General features: G+C 34.7%; 1 protein-coding gene across 1 annotated transcript in view; it reads right to left on the reverse strand.

The window, feature by feature from the left end:
* KLHL1 (kelch like family member 1) overlaps positions 1 to 27,564 on the reverse strand; it is a 192,436-nt gene that overhangs the window by 52,882 nt on the left and 111,990 nt on the right. The window contains exon 6 of the mRNA XM_071740608.1: positions 7,953 to 8,139. Within this exon, the coding sequence (XP_071596709.1) occupies positions 7,953 to 8,139 (187 nt within the window). The remainder of the gene's footprint in view (positions 1 to 7,952; positions 8,140 to 27,564) is intronic.

Below are 27,564 nucleotides of genomic sequence, written 5' to 3' on the forward strand. Positions count from 1 at the left end.
TCAAGTATCCCACAGAGGGCCTGGGGGGGTGAGTGAAGGAAGGTCTGGGTGTTACTAGGTGGACATAAACTGTGATATACACTTACCCTTTTTCTGAAGATAAGTGTATTACATTAACTTGCTAATGTTTTGTAAATCAATTTTTATTTTTTATTTTTATTGCCATTTGCATAGTTTTGGTATAGTTGATGACTGAAGACTAATCAGATAACAAGGTTGTTGCATGAAAAAGAATAAACATTGGAAGTTTGTTCGTAACTTCATGCTTTAAGCTAAATACAGTGATAATTAGAGCCTGCCTATTGAAGATGTTAGTAAATATTTTTGAACAACCTCATACAGTCAAATAAACTTCATGAAGAATGTCTGAGACTATGACAGCAATATACTAATTTCAGTTAAGCGCAGGGGGTCTGGCATAAACAAATTAAAATGGCTTCAGAAGCACCCTAATCCCACCTTTGCATTCAATGTAGACATTTTCACAGTAAAGGCAGTTTTCACATAGCTAGAATGACTCATTATTTAAAACCATGATGAAAAGTGAATTCTGCACTTACCACAGAAGTTGTAGTTCTTTTTTCCTGTAAGACTTTCTGCTTTTATTGCTATTACTAAAGCTGTTGCTGATATTTACCCTGCCCCTTTTGTTCAAGATATAGAGATGCTGCTAGGAATGGGTGAAAAATTATGACCTTCATCTGGTGATCTGCAACATTACATTTTGAACTGAAAAGATTGTTCCTTGAGTGGAACAAATGTGACCTAAATAGGTCACTGACACAAGTACCAACAAGAAACTATTGGTAAAGAAAGAGATGTACAGAAAACAGGGTAACAGTTCATAGCTATTCTCTGTCATTAAGGCTGTAAGACATTCCTTTAAGCACTCAAAAATATATGTTGTATATTATAATTCTTATATTTCTGAGTGAATAAAAAGATTAAAATGACATAAGCATTTGTCATGTTAATATACGTTCTACATGTGGACAGCAGCAAATGCTGGGGCATTTCCTGCAGGAGTGGTGTGCACCCAGAGGAGTTCCTACTGCCAGTGAGGTGCTAATGGTGAACTGCCCAAAATGTGAGAGAGGCACTGAATGTATCTGTGTGTGTGTATGTGTCTGTGCACATGTGTCTGTGCCTAGAAATTTGGGGTTCATTCATCTTTTGTGTCTGGTATTAATGCTTATCTACTGGCATGACTGATATTAATCTTAAACACATTGTTTATCTGATCTTCAGTTCATTATGTATCATAAGCAAAGCAATTAGCTGTTTCAATCAAAATGTGGTTTAAACTATGTGAACTGAGCATTCTGGTGCTGCCACAGCACTGATTTCCCATGACCCTCAGTCTTCTTTTCCTGTTTATCATCATAGCCATACAGATGATCATCCACACTGCTTAGCTGTTGGCTCAGTTCCTGAGAGATTCTTTTTCTTCCAATTACTTCACCCTATGGTAAGCCTGTTGTAAAGGGTGCTGTCACTAACTTGCATGGACAAGAGGCAGCAAGCATTCACTGATGCCTTTTGCAGACCAAAGAGATAAATCTGTTTATTTTAGTTGTGTTATATAGTTCTGAGTGTTAAAATAAGGTGCAGATAAGTAATGAAGGAGGACACAGTGGTGTCCTTGGGAGAATAAACTCCTAAGTATTTCCAGGAAGGTAGCAGCCTACTACAGGTAGACAGCTGTCTACTTGTCCCCATAGCAACAGGTGTGAATATCAGGGTAGCAGACTGGAAAAATGAGAAGCCTGAGAGATTATGAAATTTATCTTCTGTGTGGTAACTTTGGCCCTTTCCTTATATTTAAAGCCATGCAGGATTCAGGTTCTTCTTTTTATATCAAAACGTAACTGAGTCAGCAATTTCAGAAGTTAACTACATTGAAGAGATGCCAGAAATTAAGTGATGCAAAAGAAGTACTGAAAAACTACCAGATGGTGTTACAATCTGTGTTTTTTCCTATTCGGAAATGCACTTGTAAATCAAAGTACTGTAACTGCAAATTAGCCTATGAGGCTGAATGTTCTGGAACACACTGAAATTCACAGGAGTGAAAAGAAGCAAACAGTAATGTTAATACTTGTAAGAACGGGATGATAAGAGAGTTGCAGTGTGATTTATACGTTTAATTATCTTAGCAGTCATTATCCAGTGTATTTCATATTCCTCTGATGAAGTAATTAACCAAACTTCACCTTTAGTTCAGAATCAAAAGTCTGCAGAACAGTGAAGGTTGGAAGGGACCTCTGAAGATTCTCTGTCTGACCCCTCTGCTTAAGCAGTCACCCACAGCCAGCTGCCCAGGACCTTGCCTAGACACCTTTTTAGTATCTCCAAGGATGGAGGATCTACAACCTTGCTGGGGGGCCTGTGCCAGTGCTCAGTTACCCTAACAGTAAAAAAGTGTTTCTTGAAGTTCAGGGAGAAACCCCTGTGTTTAAGTTATGCCCACTGCCACTGAGCAGCACTGAGAAGAGCTTGTCTCTGCCCCTTTACACCCTTCCTTCAGGTATTTATATACATTTGTAAGATGCCCCCTGAACCTCCTCTTCCCTGGGCTGACGAGCCCCAGCTCTCTCAGCCTTTTTTGCACAGAAGAGATGATCCAGTCCCTTCATTACATCTGTGCCCCTTCACTGGAGTAATTTCTTCTTTATCACTTGTTACTTCGGAGAAGAGACCAACACCTACCTCAAGATAGTGATTGGTACATACTGTTGACCTCATGATAATGGCATATCTTTTGCTTATTAGTGCATATTATAATTAAGGTAAATAATGCTATAATTCCCATATCTAGCTATTCCCATAGCTAGTTCCAATTTCTAGCTAGAGACCTACTAGGAAAGCATTGGATTATACCAACACATTTTTTTAAAATCTAAATTTGTTAATGTTAAAATAAAAAATAGACTCCAGAAAGTACAAGAATACAAAAATACATAACATGGAACAGAGTAACCCTGACATTCCAGTCAACTGTCTCAGTAAAATTACTCATGATGTTTGAAAACACTGGAATTGTGTGGCTGAGACAGAACTGCTGCTTAAATACGGCAGGCATGATTTCAGAAGACAGTTGTAGATATCTGAAGAAAAGCAGAAGGCAGACAGCTGCTTGGGATGTCAGAAGCATAATTTACTTTCAGCCTATCAGCCTCTTGTGGTATTTTAAGGCCATGACTACATGATTCTTTAGTATAACATATCAAATATCCTCATAGAAAACATACAGGTGAAAACAAACTAACACTAAGGGCTAGTTTATAGAGATAGTCTAGACAGAAACTATTGCAGACGACAGATACATGATGCTATCAGTAAAAAAGATTAGAAAAAAAGGATAGTCCATTTCTCACTTCTCAGTTCATCTTTTGTGAACATCTACTTATTTCATGCAGGTTTATGTTCCTGATTCATGGGGGAAACATCTGCAGTCAGACTGATGGTGTGGATGCTCCTGGCCTGTGGTCTCAGCTCCTGAAACCAGTGTAGGTCTTCAACTCCCAGATACTGGGGTTGTGTCCCAAAAACACATATTGGGGGGGGGGGACCAATGTGAATGAGAGGGGCTGTGCTGGTGCTCAGAGATCAGGGAATGTGCATGTGCTTGGGAACTTGGGGAGTGTGGTGTGTGTTCTGCATTAGTGACCTGCCTCTCCAGCCCAAGAGGAGGAGGGGATGTGGCTGGCTGTGACTGTGTCTGGTGTGAGTCTTGACCCTTTCTGTGGCTGTCAGACCAGCCACATCCTCTCTATGTCTGACTGCCTCTGGGTCACACACTTACTGGTTCAAACTGATAATTGGAAAATGGAAACTGCATCTCTCAGCCTGAGCAGAGACCCTGGGATCACCCTGGAAGGAGGGTCCTAGGACAGGACAGGTGGAGTCAATGGCTCTTCCTAACTTTTCTTAGCACTTTGTAACCATGAAACTATTTACTTGTGTGCTAATATCTGAAGAGTAATATGAAAACCTAGCAAGTTCTTATTAAAAAAACAACAACCTTAAAAAATATATATTATGAAAACAACCTATCAACGAAATGCAGGAAGCTCTAGCCATGAATTCATTTGCTTGCTCAAGTAAGGGATGGCTTAACTACAACAGGCACAACGGGGTATTTTACCACACTACAGCCTCAACTTTTAAGAAAGAGCTCAATAATTCAGATTAGTTATATATATGAGAATATACACACATATACAAACCATACATATTTATATAAAACTTTTCAAAAGAGCATACCAGGAAGAAATGGTCTGTAGTAAAACACCTTGGACTTTATTTTTTTTCCTTTTTCTACAGAAAAGAAAATAGTATACCTTCTTAGGCAGATTTTGCTCTTGGTGTATTACACAAATACTATACCTTCTTAGATAGTTTTTGCTCTTGGTGTATTACACAAATACAAGGACTACATTCTGAACATTAAACTCAGATACTGTTCATTGTATATTTGGAATTAAAATACAAGTTGCATATGAGATGGTTTTTTCAGTAGTTATGTGCATCAAATGGCTAGATAATAAATGATGTCAAATGTTTGATGTATGTGAACACAACTGTAATTTCTACAGTTGTCAAAGTGCAGTGAAGGAGATAGATTTTTGAGTTGCAGACATCTCAGACACATATCGTAAAAAGCAAGAAGAATTACCTAAGAGGAAAAGCATGATATTTCCCTATTCCTGCCTTTATTTATAGTATGTACAATAGGTTATTCAGTAGTTCTTTCAGTATTTAAAAAGCATGCCTATAAGAGAATGAAAAAGATAAGATTAAAATATACAAGGTTTGGTGAAGTGTGCTCTCAGAAATGTCTCGCTAGAAATTAAAATAAATCATAGAAAGTAAGGACATCTTTGAAGTTCACCAGAACAGAACTGTAACTTCATAAAGTTCATAAAGAAAGTTCATAACTTCATAAAGAAACTTCATTGTTATATGAAACAATGATGTATAAATAATAAATCACATCTGATAAACCATATTCATAAAGAAAAAATAAATTATTTTAAACAAGATTGAAAGCCATAAAAGAAAAGGCAAAATATGTAACATGGGAGTTTAAGGAACAATGACAAGAGATCTCAAAATTTTCACTTTTCAAATGATTAATTTTTAATGTATCTGTGGCGATATCAAAGATCTTCCTAAAAATATCTAAATAATAATTAAAGGGCTTTTAATATTGCTTGATATAGACTAATAATGCATCTCACCTATTTACCAACACAGCGAGTCTTGTCATAGTTTTTTTTATCTAAGAACAAGATTAATGAAAAATGCGTATTTAATATCAGTGTTTCAGTAAATCAACTTTTCCTTTTCTTTCTTAATGACCTGGCACATTTCTATGGGAGAGTTTCTTCTTCATGTAATTTTTGATTTCCCTTTTACTCTTTTATTTCATTCTCCTTCATGTGTGCAGTTAGACTGTTTTTGTATGCTGCTAGATGATTAAATCCTGCTATTCTGAATTACAGTAGACAGTGTGAAGACATGAATGGGTAAAGTGAAAGGAACATTGCCAGAAGCACATATGTCTGATCTATTAATACACCTTATACTATTAATTTAAACATATGGAGAAAATCTGTTTCTTAGATACATCTCCAAAATAAATGAATTTTTTAAAAGAAAAACAGGTGTGTGTAAACAGAGATTTAAATGCCGTTTTGTACCTTTAGGAAATTAAACTTTAAAAAGTATCTAACTTTGTTCCTTTTAATTCTATCTAGTTAATACTATCCTGCATTAAATTTTTATGCCAGGAATAATTTTAGTCACTGGTGTCTGGACTTTAATAATCACCTCTTTTTTTATGTGAACAAAGATAGCTATAGTACAGATTTCAAAACAGACTTGGTTTACCATGATAGGCAACTTATTAATCTGATGAGCCACATAACCATAAAATACTTCTATAATACTAGTACTTACCCGCTATTTTATATGCTAGCTAATAAATTGCTAATTTGCTTAGCTCATCTAATTCTTATATGTAACAAACACCAGGAGGCATTATAAATACCTCATTGTGAATCACAATTATCCATGTAAGCATTTAAATGGAGAAAGTTGTGGGTAAACAATTAAACTTTCAGTTAGTGAGTAGAGATAATACAGTACCAGCATCATCTCACGGCCCAAACATTGAGGAGTGCTTTATGAACCTACGGGAGGTCATCAGAACATGAAACCAGCACTCAGGTTGGGAGCAAGAATGTCACCAGTCCTAAAAACCACTCAAGGACACAACAATATCACAGTAGGCATGAGTTGAGCAGATACAAATCAGAGCCACACAGCTGCAGGGCCTGAGTTATCAGGACCACCACTTCACACAAGCTGTAACAAAGTCTTCTACACAGATGCTGCTCTGCCATGCAATCCCTGCTCTCAAAGCAGTTTTTATCTGCTTTAAATGTATATAAGCCTGGTGCTTATGTTTTTAGTCAGTTGTTACTGGCAGAGGCCTGAACCTCTGCTGTGCTGTGTTCTCTCCTGCTGCTACAGAAATCAATTACTTCTGCCAGAACTGAGTCTGCGAAATAGCCTGCGTGTGGATGCCGAGACAGTGCTGGGCTCTGTGCTGCCTTCATAAATATTTCTGTCTTTGATTTGCTATGTGAACCAGGAACATATCTGTATAGAGAGCTAGAACAAATACAACTCCACCTAATTTTGGCCTAGTCATTCCCTCTTCCTGAATACTTAGGTGTTCATTGGCATTTGTCCTAAGAGGAAATTTTTTTTTCAGATATTTTATGATCCAAAGGCAATATTCGCTATGCAAATTCATGCCTAACATTTAGCTACAGAAACATTTATAAATGTTAAAAGGATAAAAATAATCTTCAGCTATAGTAAGAAAGTGTGCATATTGATTCTTTTCTTAACTTTTTTCTACTCCTTCAACATTTCTCTTTCATGCAAGTCCATGTGTCATGCATCTTTCTCACTGGTGTAACTTTATGGAAAAAAATAGTGTCCTTTTACAGATGATATTTGCCACAGCTACTTAGTAACACAAATGCAATTACTACACTTAGAAACAGAATTGTGAAATAATAAGGATCTAATTTTATATTTTTTTAAGTATGTATTTTTTATATTAGAACTAATGTTTCTATAATTATATTCTTCCATCTAAATATTGACATGAAAATGTAAGATATTGTGGACTTGTTAGTGCATTTCAGTTAAAGATAACAATAAAAGCCTTTCTGAGTATATCAGCTTATAACATAGCTAGCTTTTAGTTAAAATACTTTATTACATTCAAGAAATCAGTGTATTGTACTTTTTGCCAAAAATAATCCCCATCATCATAATGCTTACTCTCACTAAATAACAACAGATACTTTAATAAAATTTTCAGTACTTCCTACTTTGCTTCACAGTCAGATGGGTATAATATTGCCTTCCTTTAGCTACTGACAAAGTAGTAACGTATTTTATGCTAGTTTTCTAGGCTTTTTCTCTAGAAGATTGATAAATTTCTGCATCAGAAGCATCAACAATATTTCAGACAAGTACTTAAGGATGCAGTACACTGTATATTAAACTGCCTTTTTTTCTTGAGTAGAAAAAATGTATCTGACTCATAAATTAAACATAATTTCTAGAAATCTAATGTGAAGGTAAATAAATGTCACAATTGTTTTGGTTTTGGTTTTTTTTTTTAATTTTTTCTGGAAATCACAATCAATTTTAACAAAGAATTGACTCAAGATTTAGTGTCTTTTGTCTAACAGTATTATATTTTTCCTTATATATCAGTAGATTTTTATCAGACCAAAAGTTTGATTTCTTGACTGATTTAGACACAACCACCCCAGTTTTGGAACACAAAATTACTTCACTACTTTCTAATACAGAAAATTAAAAATATAACTTTTTATAAAGTAACAAATACCCTCTAATACCTTTGTTGTTATCCATTCCTCCAACAGCATAAAGTGTCCCAACTGTAGATTTTCTAGGTTTAGTTCTTGGACTTTGCATGAGAGTTCTTCTCTCTGGTAAGAGATGGTATTTCATGGCTTCCAGAATAAGCTTCTGGCATTCTAGGTCATCCTTAAAAAGTGCATGGTTTTCTAGGTCAGCCAAGATCTGTGAATGACATGATCATGAATCAAAAATGCTAGAAATTCCTAGAAAAGCAATACCATGCAATGAGAGATCACACACTGGATATCATAAACATATTGCTTCAGGGTAGAATACAAGAATTTGCAGGGCTACTGCTTTGTTTGTTTTTGTTGGGGTTTGGTTTTTTTTTTGTTTGTTTGTTTGTTTGGGGTTTTTTCTTGTTATTTTTTGTTTTGGTTTGGTTTTAAGAGGAAAAGGAAAGACTCTAAGCAACTTTTAGATCACTCTTTCACTATCCCTTACAACTACAATCTTATTACTCTCTTACTGAAGACATTGAAGAAAACAAAGTATTTCTTAGCTGGCTAAAGCCTTAGTTATTTTTAGTGGTGTCCAGAGTAACACAGAAAGGATCCTAAAAAGCAACCCTTGGCAAGCATCTTGAATGTGCTGTCACATAATACCGCAATGTTCTATTGTATTTTATTCAATGCTTTCCAACAGGAACAGTCCTTATTTATAAAACAAACCAAAGCAAAAAGCTAACAACAACCCCCAGAAAAAAACAGCAACAAAAATATACAAAAGAACTTGCTTTTGAAAGTTTTGAGTCTATTGTTTTGCTGTATTACTGACAAAACTAAGGATTAATAATCCAGATAACGTAGCTACCATTGCAACTGGCATAAAAACTATTATGAGTAGTTACCAAAATAGATGCTCAGTGCATCCAGCTGGACAAATATTCTATTACTTTTCTATGGAAGAAGGCTACAAGTTGCAAATGTTAATAATTTGATTCCCTTGCCTGTATGTACATATGTCTACTAGCTTTTGAGATGCTGTACAATACCCTGTAAATTTTGAAGGTTCCATTGAATGCAGCAACTTGCTCTAACCTCATAACTAACCCAGCTTTGAGTAGGAGATTTGACTAGAAATCTTCTAAGGTCTACTGCCACCTCAATGACTCTATGACTCTTTGATCTCACTTATGTGAGGCCAGCAAAGCGAAACTATTATGACACAGATTTTGCACTGTATTTGCCCGACCCATATAGATGTCTCAGATATCCTAAGGCAATCAGAAGTTGATCAAACTTGATGTTTATGTTTGAGCAACTGATGTCATACATGCTCCTCCCTATATTCTGCTGACTATCAAATTAGAGCAGGATTTAATTGCACATGACAGCATATCTGTACAGTCTGGTAGATTCTAGATCTCGCAGAACATCTATCAGGGAGACCCAATAATTTTCAGAGAAGTGGCTGAAGTCCAGGGACCAGGAGATCTTAGTTTCCAGTCTGTGAGGAGGTATCTCCCTCACAAACATATTTATGTAAACATACGCAAACTGGTTTGTAGTTTTCTAAACCCAGGTCCTTTTGAAGGACTTTCAGCTATTTCATCTGGACTTCAATGGTTGCTGAAGAATGCATGATTGCCCTTTGTCAATCTGCCATGCTTTTGCATGTGAGACATGCACTGTGTTATCTAAAATACTAATAGCTTGCACTTGTAGGCAGCAGAACTCTGCTTCTGATTTCAAATATCAGACATAAAATGAATATATTCAGGTCCAAAGGAAGGTATTACACATTGCAGTATCTCAACTGGTGATCCAGAACTCTGATTATACATAGCTGATGACCTAACAGCCAATAGACCTGCTTAATAAAAGAAGTGCACAAGAAGGTTCATCTAGCTTAGATATAATAGATTTCCAACTGTGGCCATATGCCAATGTTTAGGGAGTAAATCATAAGGCTATTTTCAAATATATGTTCCCTTTAATATTTCCTCATTGTCCAACTTTCAGATCAGGAGCGTTCTGATGCATTTTTCAAGCATTTTGTAATTCTCAGGGACTTTATTTTTCATGAACTAGTTAAATCTTCCTTTGAAATAATGTAATTCTCTTGCACCCACAATATGTTTTCACAATTAATTTGACCTATTACTCTCTGCATATGAAAGTTTACTTCTCTCTGTTTGTTTCAAACCTGGCTCCCATTGCTTTATTAGTTTTCATTTGATTAATTTCTTTCAGTACCCCCTAATTCTTATAATGAAAGAGAAAATGAATAACTGAACCCAGCCATATCAAGTTCCCTATAATAGTCATATCCTTCATTAGCTGACTGTTTTCTAGACTCAGGAACTTTAGCTTAGTTAATCATTGCTTGCATGGAAGAAGATTCGTATCTTCTATCACTCCTGTTGACTTTATCTCACCCTTTCAGTTTCCTTTGATTCTTTTTTTTTTTGGTTAAGGAACAGAACTGCAACTTTATTAAAGATACTGGCAAACCATGAACTTTTTTGTAGCTTAATGATATGCACTGTTTTGTTATAATTTTTTTTGCTAATAACTTGCAACATTTAAGTTTGTTTTTCCAACTCCCACAGATCTTGAAGCTGACTTTTCCAGAAATTCATACTTCATAGAGCCAAAATTTCACTCCTGAATGGAAGTGGCCAACCAGGAACCTATGATTTTAAATGTGAAATTTAAAGAATAGCTTTTTTTTTTTCTTCTTTTCTTTTCTTTTTTTGCTTACTTATTACTGTTTTTTTATCCTCTGGGCCCATTATATTGAATTTATCTACACTAAAATTGCAGAAATGAAGTTACTAGGAATTCTGTAAGATTGCAGAGGGAACGGGTAATACAAACAAAAGCACTGCATAAATAACAAACTTAAAATAGTAAGTAGAAATCCTAATATTTATGTATTCTCCTTCTTATGATGTGAAAGTAAATGCTCTAATAGTATATTCTACATCGCAAATGTAAAATTAAGGTGGCTCAACTAAACACCAAACAGTTATTTTTTGTCACTAAACCTATGAACTAAACACAATGGTGCTGTTTTACTACTTAAAATACAAGGAAGTTAAAAAATGAAAATATGAAAGCAAAGATAGCTATGTTCCTTGAAGATAATATTTTATGAAAACTTCTCTGAATTTGATCCAGGATAACAGCTTTATATAAATGTTTGCAAATAGATTATGCATCAACCACAAATGGTTCCACAACCATGAAAGTAGAAATAAATACATGAAAGGAAAAGACATGTAAGATACAAAGGGACTGAAAATTTATGTATTTATATATTTGGGGGACTTAAAATATCTTTCAGTATCTCTGAAAATATTGCTGCCAATGTCCCAAATGGGGATTAATGTAACAATAAACAAAGGGATAAAGTCTGAAATATTTACTTCCAATAAATAATGAATTGCTTATGCTTGATATCATTTAGGCAGATTGTTTTTGAAAATAGTTTTATCAACTTTCTATGTCTGGTCGGACAAGCACTAATGTCATTTTACCTGGAAAATAAGGCATAGAAGTTATTCCATATATTTGTTTTCCATAACCATATTTGCTACTGTTTTCTAATAAAACAACAGTATCTATTGTACTCATTTTTATGAATGTGCATTATTATCATATTAAGAAACTAGTAAAACATCTCTGAAACAGGAGTAGGAGAATAATAAGCAACTGATTCATGTCTATGACAGAAGTGCTTTGTTGCTGAAGGCTCTAGATGGTAGGTTGTCAAGATTCTTCTTAAAATAGTATGAAGCACACGAAAAACAGAAATAGACACATGCCAAAAACCAGCAAAAACGTTTATGTTTCTTTATGGTGTTTTTTTTTAAAGGGGTCACTAAAGACATTGGTAGCTTAGAAGCCCCTAAAATTTTATCATGAAGTGCATTAAAATGTATACTACTTTGTCATATTTATTGAACATTTACGGTCTAACAAATATTACCTTCATGTCTAACCTCATGAACTTAAATATCAAGATTCTATTATCTTCTGAAATAGCTGTTGAGTGTTTACTGTAATTTATTGCACAAAATACAGAATTTCTACATGATTTTATATTTAATATTATTGAGCTAGCATCAGTACAAGAATAGTAGAATCAGCACTGGAATTTTTATCATATTTCTTAATGTAAGTTAAGCAACAAGAAAACTGGGTCTGTGGTTAGTCCAATCTATTTGCAAATTTATTTACTTTCCCTAGTGTGTAGAGAAAAAAGGAATTTTTAGTATATTCTTAGTATTTAAGCTATTCTTTTTCATAACTTTACAAAGAGTGAATTCTGATCACCTTGGAATCCACAATATCAGTGGAAGGGCTCAGACAGTTCAGTTTATCAAGAAATTAAAAGCAAGCATTTTTAATGTTAAATAGATAAAGATCTTAATTTATGTGTGAGTGTCATGGTTTTAATTATTATGTAATTAATGTTACTAAATAAGAATATTAAGGTGTGATAACAAAGACTGGTAGAAGGTAGATTTAATAATAATAGGTTAATTTGTATTCCATAATGTTTTTATTATATCCTTTTTGTGATTCTTTTCCCTTTGAAGTTCTCAGCACATTACTCAATACACTAAAAAACAAGATTTGTCTTCAAATCAGGTTCAGAGTTTAAGCAGTGTGCTGTCTTCTCTCACAAGATGATTTAGGGTACATTTAGAACTATTGAACCAAACAGTATACTATGTCAACAGGTAATTTAACACAATACAGACATAAAGAAGCTAGAAATCAAATTATTGGTTTCCCCTGTACAAATCTGAGGTAATATATTAACTTATCTCTACTTTCTAATACTTAATAGAATTAATGGAATTAATGACAAGGGGGATTTTTTTTACAAGCTTCTTATATCAGTAAGGATCAAAGTCCAACAATCGTATTTGGACTTCCTATGAGACAGCTACTTCTTCATTTTGATCTTTCAATCTGTGCCTAGGCTACTAAAAAAACCCCATATCTATGAGATGTTCTAAATGATTACCAGGTGTTTCAAATAAAGAACTGACAATTGACGAGCAGTGTCCTGTCCAAAATTTCTGAGATTTCATATACCATGCAACCAATATAGGCTGAACCTCTTTCTCTTTTTCATTAGAAATTTATTCTAGAAATTGAAAACAAAACATTTCTAAACAAATCTTTAAAAACAGACAGAAGTCTGTGATTATTTCCCTCAAAAAAAACCCAAAAAACCCCCCCAAAAAACCCCACCAACTCCAAAAAAACATATTACTCAGTGGCCAAATCAGCAACAACAAAAAAATAGCTAGCTAAAATGTAATAGTAAAAAAAAATAAAAATCTTTGGAGGTAAAAGAGGCCTTTTCCCAGATGTGAAGATATGGAAAATTTTATTTTTTTAAAAAAATATGTTTGAGAAAAACATTCATTACTCCCTCCTAACTGTTTATTTTACAACATCGGTTAACTTGTGATTAACAATGTAGTTCTGAATGTCCTATTGGCTAAACACTGTAAATGAGGGGAAAAAAAAAGTTTAAACGAAAGAAAAATTTTAAAAGAAAACTACTGCTTAGAAATCAAAATTCATATGAAACTGTTTCATGCTGTCTTAAGTTTCATTAATCTGCCTCAATGTTTTTTTACTTCATAGTTATCTTTCCTTATTACATCAAAATATCAATACATTATTATTAAATCAGGATGCACTTAATCGGGAAATGCAGTTAATAAGGATATTCCCCTGGAAACCATATTATATTCAGCTTGTTATTTAATGACTATATTTCATTAAAACAGAATCATATTTGACCTTAAATGAAGATTTCTGGAGTCTGCATAGGATTATATTTCATACCCAAGCATGTTAGCTTTACGGGAGGCAGAAAGCAACTTCCAGTTGTCTAAAATCATCCTGGTATTTTAGATGTATTCTCTGTGACAAAAACCCTAGGGAGTTCTTGCCCTCAGAAACTTACAAGCCAGTATTAGGTGGAACACAGGATTAGTCTTATCTCCATAGTGTTAATAATCATAAAAGAAGAACAAAAAGATTAATATCCTTATAATGAACAGTGAGTAAATGAAATGTGTATTCTTATAGCACATTTTGTTTAAGAAAGCTCCTAAGCCTCATTTGATCCAAAACGTGTCTGAAGGCACTTGACAGCCTGAATCAGAGAAACACATTACCATATAAAACAAAAATCTGAAGAAGACATGACCTAAAGAATGCATATCGAGTGGTGCTCAAGAGAGATGTGTGATTAACCATCATTGTCCTTTTATGTGTCTTCCTCCACGTACAGGTTTCTTACAGTTGGATATTGTTGATGATCACGGTAATGCAGCTACCAAGAAAGAATGGAAACTTCTGAAATGTGAAGTCATGATTGCTCTTTGTACAGATTAAAATGAAAAGCAAATAAAGGGTTTGTATGAATTCCTGGAATATGTAAAAATATTGTTCAAAAACCTTTAAAAAAAGTTCTCAGTCCACTTTCAGGGTATTATGATGCTTACACTGCTTCGGCTGCTAGGAAGCACAGCATCTTTGGTCAAAACTCCAATTAGAAGAACATTTCTATATTTCTAATGCTAGTAGAAAAAAAATTTCATTATTCCTACATCATTGTATTGGTATATGAATGGAAGCATTTCACTTGTCTAATGTGGAGACAGGAGTAATTTGTTTGACACTTTGTATTTTCTGTCTATAAGACAACTGCCTGTAAATAGTACGATAAACTCAGATTTCAACTTAATTTTTATTCTGATTAAATCTGTATATACCTATTTTAAGAAATACTATTTTTGGCTATTTATGCTCCACTGCAAACATGAAGAAAAAAATGTTCCCCACAAAGAGCTACCTTCTTTACAAAACAAATAATCTCTGAACTACTTCTGTTGAGTACAAACCTTCTTGTTAGAAAGACGATTTGTTTAATAAAGTCTAAACTTCAGATTTTTCATTTAAAACTTCTGAACCCAGGAGTTAAACAAAACAGTGAGTTAATTGCTTTATTTTTCATGTTTATTTTTCATGTTTATTGAAACTATTTGCGAAAAATTTATATAAACTTCCTTGAGAGAGATGGACATAGGTTTCACAACTGATAATTGACCAGAAATTTTCATTGGCATTTTAAATGGGTAAATTGATCTTGGGGACAGCATGTTTTTCAGGACAATTTTGAAGTGACTGGAAATAATTTTGTTACCTTTTCCAAGATCACCCTGATGTCAAACTTAATTATTATTTCCATTTCTAGAGCTTATAGGTAGAAACAAAAGTACACTGAGCTAATATTTCTAACAGCATAGCAAATGGATCTGCTTCTGTATAAGTACATTTGGTCATGCATCAATTAATTCAGGATTCTGCCTGAACAGATATATCCATGTCTTTTCTGGGATTAAACTGATGGTTGATAAACCAAGATCTTTGGTTTAGTCTATGGGTACTGAATATACATCAACTATTATTTAAATTTAAGTAAAATTGATAGCAGATAATTTAAATGTTAATCTCACCACAGAAGGTTTAAATTGGGAGTAATAGGGTTTGACATGAATTTTGATTTTCTTACTATAAATCTTGTAACGACAAATAGCTAGAAAGGAATTAATTTGAATTTTCATGATCTAGGTAATAAAGAACAACTGTTTCACATATTATCTTAGAAAAAAAATAATAAGGAAATAAATTTGCAATTAATAATTTCTCTAATTCATCATGTCTCACTCTGCTCTCTTTTCTACCATTTTCTTTCAGCTCATCAAACATTCTAAATATATTTGGAATAGTTTCTTTTTTTATTCATGTTTAATTAGTCATTTCAGTAACCTGTTTGAGCTCAGAGATAATTTCCAGGCATTTTCTGTACTAAAACAAATATTCAGTACCTGAAAGTAAATATTTGTGTTGCTCCAGAACTAAATTATTCATAAAGCATGAGTATGTCAAGCCACCTGCTCAACCAGCTCACAAAGAGGAAGTCTATACTGTATGCCTCTGATTTTTTTAGCCTCAGAGAAAGATTATTTTTTCTTCAGCAATAAGATGAAGCACATTTTAAGGCCTTTAAGAAACTCTGGATAAATTCTCTCTTAAAACATATGGCTATTAATTTCTATTACAAATAATCTGCCTTAAGATTTACTGCTTAGACACAACAGATCTTCATTAGTCTATCTGCATTTATATGATCTACGTATGCATGCAGGTGATAATATATTGCAAAAAGATCAGTCATGTAGAAATAACAATGATGGGTCTCGGACTGGAATTTTGGAAAGAAACCTAATTGTGTTTTCTGTCTAGCAACAGAAGTCTGACATCTACTAAGATGGTATTTTTGGTGATCACAGTCACTGGCAGAGGAAATGTGCTCAGCATTTAATTAATAATAATTTGAAAATTTCCTCCCACATTAAAAATAATTTTGTATTCAGAAGAAAATTTAAACTGTCTTTCTACACTGCAGCTATGATCCTTAGTCTTTCCTGTCCCTCCTTCGTATCAGGATACAAAACCCAAACCAAGCAAAAAATAATATACCATAGTTGAAGGATGTTGTCCTCAACAAATATCCCAAATCAATACAAAAGGTAAACAAAATATTCACACACATGTTGTCTGAGGCTTTAGGTTTCATAAAAAATGAATAACCTGTTTCCCCCCCACCCACCTTGAATAAATTAAGTAATTGGATTGGAATATTCATTGCTAGCAGATGTTTAGCACTGGTAGCACAGTAATTACTTCCTGTAGTAAGTAATTAAACTGTTGTGTTGAAACCACCTTCACAACATTAACACTTCCCAAAGCTTATTTTTTAATGAGTCCATCTATTAAAACCTTCGATATTATTTTCTGTAAGTGAACCCTTTTATATTTTATCACATTACTCAAACATTAGTTTCAATTTGATTTGTAAATCGTCCAAATTTTTTTTGGCACACACATTGGCTTTTGTTGGACTACTGTTACTACTGATAAACATTTTTGAAACTGGTATTAACTTGACCAATTCAATGTGCTATTGATTCAAATTTTATTCAGTTTAGGAAAGCAGTACTTTTTTTACTCTCAGCCCCACCAGGTTCTGCCTCTAGTGATGTGTTCTCACAATGCTTTTATTCATTTATGTATTTTACATATAAAAAATAAGATGAAAATATCCAAATATAAGAGCTTTCTATGTACTTGATTATGCTGATGCAGAGATCTTCATTTAAGCTCACCATGCTAGGCTCTCTCCAGTAAGTGAAGGAAAAAAAATCTTTATTTCAAGATAAATCCCTTCTTTAAGTAAATACTGATCTCAAGTGTAACATACTTCCATTCTAGATATCTAATGTTAGATAAGATTAAACTCTCTTAGACCATCTTGGTTTTTTCTTCTCTAATTCCTGAGAAAAAAACAAGAGCATAATTCTGAGACCCATGAATATTTTGCAGTAAAATACTACATGAGAAATAAAAAAAGTTCAAATTCCATAAAGGAAAGAAAAAAACCAACACATTAAAAAAGAGAAAGTTAAAAAAATAACCCAACATTAGAATCAGCAAAAAAGGTGGTCTGACAAAATATTCTTATTGTCCTCATTTGGCTCAGGGGAAGATGTTTTGGTTTGAAGCTCTTGTGAATATTTTTATTTTTTTTTTTCTTTTTCTAGAAGTGATAATGAAATAGAAGATTAAGTAAAAGCCTGATGCTAACCAATGGAACATGAATGTTATTCAGTCAATAACAGCTAATAGCATACCTTTGAAAATGATTTAGTTTGCTTTTTTTAATTGTTATTTTATTAACCATAGCTACCTCATAGCTACCTCATCTGTGGTCTACCAAAATTGATGTCATTTTGATAAAATCTTTTAAGAAAACAAATACAATGAAACAGAACACAAAAGAAGTATCTTTTCCCTGCATAATGGTCTCCTGTTTCAAATAACAATCTTCAGGTCTTAGAATTAGGCAAAAAAACATGGATGACAGAACATCACATAGAAAGGGAACTATCTATTTTAACACCTTTTCCTTATACTATATTTCAAGGATAAATATTATACATGTCTAGTATAAAGAATTCCAGTACATACAGAATCTCTGAAATATTTGTGGCTCAACTTGAAACAGAAGAAAATGTTTCTAATTATGTATTTTTCTATTACTCAGAATTAATCTAAGGGAGAAGGAAGGATGCAAAAACCAGCAGTACACTGCAAAAATAGGGACTTAACATTAATGAAGCAAAGTTCAACTCATTTCTTTGAGCTCTCATTACCCCTTTTTCCAGGAGGACTTTTCAAGATACCCCATACCAGTCCAAGCATTTGCAATCCCTTTTTCCTTTCTTCTTTAGTTAAAATGACAGATTTCAAATGATGTCAAGAGCAATAAAGGTTTCTGCTTTTAAGAAACCTGTTGTTAAGAGTTGCTGAGAGTAGTGATTTATCTTTGCCTTCACAATGTTCAATGAATTATGTTTGCATGACCTCTGGGGTATAATCTATGAAATGCCAACAAGTAGACACAAAACTTAACATATAGGATAGTTTAATCTTTGATAGGGTAAACTCACACCTTGTTACATCCTGGTGACCTATTTATTCTAAAACTGGTTTGGATACTTTTACACTAAATTACAGAAATCATTCTAATATGGATGATGGGGCAGACCATGCCCTCAGCAAGTTTGCTGATAACATCAGAGTGGGAGGAATGGATGACAGTGACAGGAGAGTTGTGCTGCTTTCCAAGGGAACCTCAGCAGGATGGAGAGTGGGCCTGACAGGAACTTCAAGATGTTCAAGAAGGACAAGTGCAAAGTGGAGGAACAACCCTGAACACCTCTATGTGCTGGGAGTCACCCATCTGGGAAGCAACTGGGCGAGAAAGGACCTGGGGTTCTGGGGGACACTAAGTTGAACAGTAGCCAGCAGTGTGCCCTTGCAGCAAAGAAGGATAAGGGTGCCTGTGCTACTGAACTGCCAGGAGGTCAAGGGAGGTGATCATTACCCTCTGCTTAGCACTGACAAGGACAAATATGGAGAAAGTGTCCAGCTCTGGGCTCCCCAGTATTAGAGAGATAAGGAAAATAAGGGACACCAACACCAGCCGGTCCAGCAAAGGGCTGTCTTGATGGTTAAGGGATCAAAGCATCTCATGCCTGTGAGGAGAGGCTGAGGGGGCAGGGACAGTTCAACATAGAGAAGAGTGGGATCTTACTAATCTGGGTCTTCTGAGTAGTGCCCAATTACAGGAGCAGAGAAAATGAGCACAAACTGAAACAAGAAGGTTCCATCTGAACATCTGTCATGGTTTAAGAGATAGGATGGAATACTTTGGTCAGTTCTGGCATCTATCTTGTCCAGTCCTCCCCAAAGGAGGGTTTCAGGTGTGACCTCTTTACCCCTGAAGGGTAAAATGTTCCTCAGAGCTGAGCATTGTCCTTGGCTCTGCACACCAGTCTCTAGCTGTAACTATAAACATTGAGTGTTATCAGTTCTAGAAGGAGACACTGTCTGAGAAACTTGCTGTTAATTTCAGCAAGTGCAACTACATACAAGAGACTTAGCTGAAAGCAAAAGTACAAGACAGAAAATCACCTTTATCCTGGCCCAAACCAGGACGTCAAAAAACATATTTTTATTGTGAAGGTAACTGAAGACTGGTACAGGTTGCCCAGAGATGTTGTGGAGTCTTCCTCCTTGAAGATAGTCAACAGCTGTCTAGAAAAGATACACGGAACTACTTAATGCATAGGCACTGGACTAGATGGTCCCCAGTTCCTATCCACAGGCCCTCCTACCTCAACCATTCTGTGATTTCGTGGCTATAAGCAGAAAATTCTTGCAATAAATAGGTATGTATGTAGATCATAGATAAACTTAACAAGATAGACTCAGACAGTCAAGGTTTCAAGGTAATTAAGAGTCCAATTTTTGTGCCTCCCAGGGACTGTATAGCATTGATGTTCTCTAGGTAGCTACAACATAGCTCATGAGCAGACAGGCTACACCTGCTCCACTGACAGCTCTCCCTACTTTGTTTAGATCCCAACAGAACAGTGAAGTCTGTAGAAAATTTGTCTTTCTCCTACTATAAAACTTCTCTTCCCGCTGTATTTGCTGACATCAGTAATCATCAGCCCTCTATTATGTTAAACATCAATCCACTACTATGTTATAAAATCCATAAAACCATTTAAAAATCCAGTTGCACTGGGTTTTAGCTTTTATTGCCACTAACAAGCAAAAGATATCACTGGAGAGTGAAACAAAATCAGACATTAGATACAGTGCAATTTGAGTCCACTGGCAGTTGCCAGGTAGTATGAGCAGACAACGAGGACAGGTCTAAGGAAAACAGGAAACTATCTGAAAAGATACTCAAAACAAGATTTCTAAAACTGGTCAGCAACTTTCAACCCCATTTAGGAACACAAACTGCACTGGCAGACTTTTAAAAGTGCTTAGCACCTATCCACTTTCACCAAAATTGCTATGAGGAGCTGGATGTTAAGTATGTTGGCAAGTCTCAGCATATCAAGTAGACGCCTAAATAACAGTGGAGCTTTGCTTACAGTTATAGAAATTTTCATTGCTGAGATCCATGCAAGCTATTATGATGCAGTTTATTTGTATGATTGAAAAATTAGCATAAACTAGAGTTTGAACTGAAAAATTATGTGAGGTACCACACTGTTATCTGATCCACTCACATTGCATTGACTTTTACAAGTTTCATTAAATATACAGGGGTTTCAAATGTGAGTTATAATATCCTGGCACCCTGATCAGTCAAAATTTATTGAAAAAAATTATGAGCAATCAAAGAGGATGACTATAAAGCCACACACATCTTGAGCAACTTCTGCAAAAATCTGATATGTTCAACAATCTGACAGTAACTAAGAAAGAGAGAGAAAAGTTCCAAATAATGATAAATACTATGACCTTGTACAAACATAAGCAGGAAACAGAAACATGTTTTCTCAAAAATAAATACATTATTTTATGCAAATAAAATTTTATGGCACATTTAAGTATGTATTGAAAATGGTGCCTACCTTTTGAAGGTCAAGGGAAGGAATACTTTTATTTATATGACCAGAGCTTGTAATTCATATGGACAATTAATATACTCTAATGTATCAACAAATCCATGTTTTCACATGAACACACTCTACGCATTCTAATGGGGACATTTATGAGAACAAATGTTTCAAATAGAATGAACCGCATAGAATGAGCAACAGAACTAGAATATTTTTATCAAAACATTGTTCTGAGCTTTTGACAATGCAGAATTAACAAAAAGAGAGGTAGAGTTTTTATTCTCTATTCATTGTCATTCCCCAATGATTTTATGACCACATTCAAAAGTGATTTATCTAGTGAAGACCTACTCTTCCACTAAATAAATTTACTCCAACAGATCTAGTAGCAAACCACAGGTTCAGTACATCATGAGACACTGCATTAAACAGTCAGATAACGTGCCTGCATGTAGGATGAAAGTGTGTGCATTATAGCATTATGTTACCACATCTTTTCATTTGAGTAGCATCTCATGACAGTTTCAAAGCATTTACTGATGCTTTACTGATATTTAGTGGTATTTACCAAACTTTATTGTTAGAAAATTGTATTTGGAAATGAATGTCACTCATAACTGTGCTGAATAGCTGTAATTTTCACTGTTTATGAATTTTCACACTGTCACTTATCTACACAAGAAATGCCAGGCATACTGACAGGATGATTGGGCAATTATATAATTAGCTAGAAGACAAAAAAGATCCCTTTGGATTGCATCTGCACACTACACTGAACTATCATATCTTTTCTTCAGATAAAATATCACCAGACAAGATACGTCAAAAGCCAGGGAAGTTGTTATGAAAAAAGAAACAAAAAAGTTAGCTTTACTGATTGATCTCTATAAGAAAAGTAGAGAAATGAGAGCATTTTCTGCTTGTACTTACTATAGTCAGCTCATTGCTATTTCACAAGCAAGTGAAATTTCAAGCCCAAATTTCTCCTACTTTGATAAGCTAATAGAGGAATATGGACATCATTCTAGCTTGTCTGAAATCTCCTTGTTTATGGACTGAGAAATTATTCTCAGTGTAATTAGCTTATTTTTATTTATTTGAAGTAACATAAAAATTACATCACAAGTATTATCAAACTTCCTCAAATTCCCAAATTTATATTATTCTGATCCAAACTGACTTTCAAATCAATTGATCGCTCAATTAACTTGCATAAAACCAAGCTTTTAGCACCATTTGAGATGCCACATGATGTCTAAGAAGCCACACAGAGCCAGTAAATACAGCAGTGGACTTATGTGTGGATGCTTCCAGAAACTCTGCTGGGAGCCAGGTAGCATTATGATCCATAGCATCTCTCACAGAAGAACATCAGTTCATTCCTATATTCTGGGAACCACACTAGATCTTTATTGCCTGCAGTGGGAGGTCAGGAATTTAGCTGATATAGAAAAGCCTACATCCACAGGTGAATAAGAAACTGAATCATACCTTCATTCTTTTCAGATGCAAACTATAATTTCCTGGCATTCAATTAATTTAGAAATTATTGAAAGAATCCATAACATGTTGCAGAGGATGACTGAACATACACAAATGCTTAGGATTTAACCCAGACTAGTAGGTAAGAACCACTCTAAAAAACCTAGAACTCTTAGTCAGGTGTGAGTTCAAATCAGCTGCACTTTTTTAGTAATGCTAGAAATGGTTAGAGAATTGAAAAAGGTGATCACTTCATGCTATCAATCATACTGCTCCAAAGGAGAAAGTTAAGAGATCGACTGCCTTTCAGTGAAACCCTCAATTTTTACTAAGCAAAGAATCCTTCAATTGTTTCATCTAGCCCAATATACACTGAAAAGGTCAGAACTCAATGAACATCTGTCTGATATCTGTCAGGTTAATTGTTGTTTTAGCAGTACAGAGAAATACCTCTTTGCCAAATGCCAGCTGAGCTGTGGTAGGAATTTTGAAAGTTTCCCTCACAACATCAATTACCCAAGCTAGGATTTAAAGGGTTTCTACTTGATTATTACATGCAAATTCATATCCACTTTTAAAATCATGTTCAACCAGATGTAACGTGCATTCTGGGGGCATTTAGAGGCTTAGGTTTTTTTACCTACAGGTTCCCTACAACATCTCTGTATAAATAAGAACAGAACACAGGTGGATCAGTTCACTTTCTCTCCTGTGACTTACAAGGTATTTAAGTACTTCACTTTATAAGGACTGGATTATTTCTGCCCTTGGGCAAGAAATCTAATTTGGATGCATGTATTAGTTTCACTGGATCTCAACCACAGTGTATTTAATACTCAAAGACTGCATTATCCAGCTAATGTGATTTGCAAGCCTCTGAAAATGCTATTATTATAAGTGTTGCAGAGAGAAGGGCAATAATATCTGTGCTTTATGCTACTTTTAGCTTTCATAGTTAACCAGTGATCTGGTATTTCAAGCATTTGCAAAAACCATCTATTGTAAACTGAGCACTCCGGATTATGGTATTTTTAACTTAACCATTCCTGCAAGTAAATATTTGTGCTCTTTTTATCATGCACATCTTTTCTGTGAAACATTAAAACATAAGTACAAAACCCTCACTCTTTACTAGTCCTGATATTCTTGGCACTCAGTATAATGTGTTAACTCCTAACTGTTGCTTGTAAATTCCTTCAGCAGCCCAACTCATTGACAACTTCTCCCACTCTTAAGAATCAACATAAATGTAATACTTTTCTCAATAGAAGCTGCACACATTCTTGTTCATGCTGTAGCTTCAACATTAACAGATACATTACACTTTTTACTGTCAGTCAGCAAAAGCATCCTTTCATCTTAGTCAATGTGATTACATCACAACAAAACAAGGATAGGCAGAGGCTCAAACATGCTGATGAATCAGGTGCAGCTTGAGAAATAAAGTGAGAGATATAAGAATAGCAGAAACCATTCTGGTTTAGGTGAGGAGGAGAGAAAGATAAGGAAAAATCAGTGATGTAGATATATCAGCTTTTCTATACCATTTGCCTTCCAGGATAGAAGTCAGTGTTTTAGATTCAACAACACATGAGATTAGACTTTTGCCTTAACAGAGTTAGAGAGAATTCAGATGAACTGTTTTGCTCCCTGAACCGTAGGGGTGATAATTTCTACATCATATGTTACAGGGCAGGTAATCATTAACTGATGGGTGGGGAAAGATATAAGGGGACCAGGTGAGAACACCTTTATGTGCATGTACTTAAGCAGAGGTAGTGGATAAGATGACCTCCAGAGATCACTTCCAATCTCAGCTGTCCTGTGATTCTGTGATTATGTATGTGTATGTAAAAAAAGACATCTGAAAACTGGGTTTGGTGGCTTTCCTTTTTTTCATGAATAGCCATTTTGTTTGATTTTTAAAAAACATTAAAATGATTTAATCCTCTAACCACAAAAAGTACCTTCTTAAAGCCTTTGAACAACCGACAAAATAAAATGTCAACTTAATAGTATTTTTGTGGGTTTCTTAATTTGTTTATTTACCTACCCTCAGTGAAGAATGGTACTGAAAATGACAGGAAAAATATTTATAAGCCTGTTAGTGAATAATTTAAGTAAAAAATTTCAAATACTTAAGGACTAACAGTGTTTAAGACACCCACTAAGTTTTTACTCTCCCTGAATCCTTTAAGAGTGAAAATGAACATAAATTAAAATGTCTACTGTAGAGATCCGCACAAAATATTCAAAACACCTACTAAAAGGAAGTAACTAAATCTTATCTATCATGATGAGAAATATTTTTTTATACTAGTCAAGTCACCAATCGTTCTAATTTGACTTGAATGGAGAAATACAAACTGGTTTAGTGTAGCAGATGGTTTCAGACAAATAAGAATTAAGCTGAGGTTCTATGGCAATATTGCAGGTTTTATTGTTTCATTTTCAACTTCATCATACTTTCCTTTTATTATGGTAATACTGATTGGCTGCTCCTGAATTCTTCTATTGAATTTTGAATAACATTGTTTGATATCCTATTACTCCAGTCTGACAACAGTGGCAATATAATTACTGTACCTTGAAAGTGAAATGAAGTATCATAAAAATTCAGGTTATAAATTTAAGCCTTCTTTTTAAGAGGATCTCGGTATGGTCTCTCCATTATCTGTTAATAATTTTTGCAGTCTGTGACTTTATATTTTTTAATGAATTTAAAAGTAGGGTGCACGGGGTTTTTTTGGATTTTTATTATATTATTATATAATATATTATTATATAATTATATTATTATATTATTATATAATATATATATTATATATTATTATTAATATATAATATTATATATTATTATATATATAATATATAATATAATATTATATATTATAATATATTATATTATAGACAAGCACCAGTACGTAAGGGATAATTTACAGATTAAATAGAACAAAAAATACAGAGAATTGCCAGAAATGTAACACTCTAATATAATTATTTTTGAAACTCATTATGAAGAGTTTTGAAACTGTTTGTTGGTTTGGGTTTTTTTATATACCCTATTCACGGGTCATTTGCCTCCTGGCTGTTCAGAAAGAAACATGTTCTCTCCAAAAGTGGGACCTGAATCTGGAAGAAGTAGTTTTATTAGGAACTGGGAATGGAACTGGAATAGAATTAAGTTTGATGGAACAAAATAGAGTTAAGTTTGATGTAAACACAACTGTTTTAGGGGTTCATAGGTGGGTGTCAATGATACATATTTATCTCTGTGATGCTTTATGATAGGCAGTGGAAATCTAGGATTTAATTCAAGTTACTAAACATGGAATCTAGTAAGACATCAGTTAGCTTAACGTATCCAGGATATTCTCATGAGGATGATGCATCACAATGAGGATGAAGTAGACACAATTCAGTTGCATAATGAGATATTTAAGTGTTGTTGGCAGTATCTCAAGTTATCCTCATATGTTAGGGCCACCAAGACACCAGAAGGAACACAGAAGCAGGTACTGTGAAGTGTGGACATAGCTACTCAGCTGTACAGAGAATAGCCTTTAATATTATGGATAAAGACCTACAGCATTCAGCTTGGTATCACATGTAATTATCAGTGCAAAGTTAAGCAGTGTTTGTGATGCCTACATCAAATAAAATCCCTACTGATTGGAAGAATGCATCTAAATTTATGAGCCATACATTTAGAATCTGCAGCAGCACTAGAAGCTTTTGAATACAAAATGCTTCTATTCCAAACTTCCATGGGTCAGGGAGTCTGAATAAGCATGAGGCCATTACATACCTTACATGCATGCTTACATTACCTTGCATTTTACATGGGGGAATTGAAAAGAAAAGTAATATTTTAAACCTCAGTCCTATTTTTCACCATTTTTGGTAATACATAGAACAAACAAAATAGTTGTTTTCTGTTACGTGAAAGGAATCTCGCTGCGGGCGCGAGCTCGGTTCGTGAACAGAGTCAGTCGAGCTAGCACTGGTTCAGATTAGTATCAGAGAACTAAGTTCGATCCGCCTGGCTCTGGGACCTGCTGGAACCACACCCTGCCTAAATCGGGCATGTGCATCTGGGCTAGCCCCAGCTGGCACAGGCGGGACGGGCACCGTCTGGGCACCTGCCGCCTACAGTTTTCCTTCATCTGACTGGTGTCGAATCATAGAATCATAGAATCATAGAATCATAGAATCATAGAATCATAGAACTGGCTGGGTTGGAAGGGACCTCAGAGATCATCAAGTCCAACCCTTGATCCACTACCGCTGCAGTTACCAGACCATGGCACTGAGTGCCACATCCAGTCTCTTTTTAAATGTCTCCAGGGACGGAGAATCTACCACCTCACCGGGTGGTAGATAGTTTAAGTCCATAATGATAGATCTTGGAGATATTATGAAGACAATTATTGCTAAAGCAGGGAGCAGAAACAAACAAACAAAAAAACCTGGATGATCTCTTTCTACACAATTTAGGCAAGAAGCTGGTCCATGAACAGTTTAAGTTACCTTCTATAACTTCTTGGCAAATTAAAAAACCCCACAGTTTTAAAGACATTTTATTGTGATGTACATTATTGAGTGCTTCTCAACTGGCATAGACGTTGAACACTTTTGACTAAGAAACTTTTAACTTTGTCACATTTGACTGTTTCCTTCCTAGCACATTTTATATTGTAACGTAAAACTAAGAAAAAAGTAACACCCAACCATCTGACAGCTCAGTATAACACAAGGTCCCTGTAAATCTTCACATCATGATTTATGACAGCTCTTGTTTTAATAATCTCCTTTCTAGTATTATTTTCTTCATCACTTTCAGAATGAGTCTAATTTTGGTACATCATAGACATTACAATACTAGTATCTGGTCATGTAATGAGCTGCCACTCTTATGGTTTGAGGGGGCAGAAACTGATTTGATGGCATTGATATGATGACCTCTGATGGCCAAGTTCAAGAGAGACAAAAGGCATTACTTCAGACCTAGAGGACATCCAGGGGGCAGAACAGAGAAGGGTCAGATGACCTTAGTATTCCTTCTTAGTATT

This window comes from Heliangelus exortis, chromosome 1, assembly GCF_036169615.1.
Source record: "Heliangelus exortis chromosome 1, bHelExo1.hap1, whole genome shotgun sequence".
Taxonomy (NCBI): Eukaryota; Metazoa; Chordata; class Aves; order Apodiformes; family Trochilidae; genus Heliangelus; species Heliangelus exortis.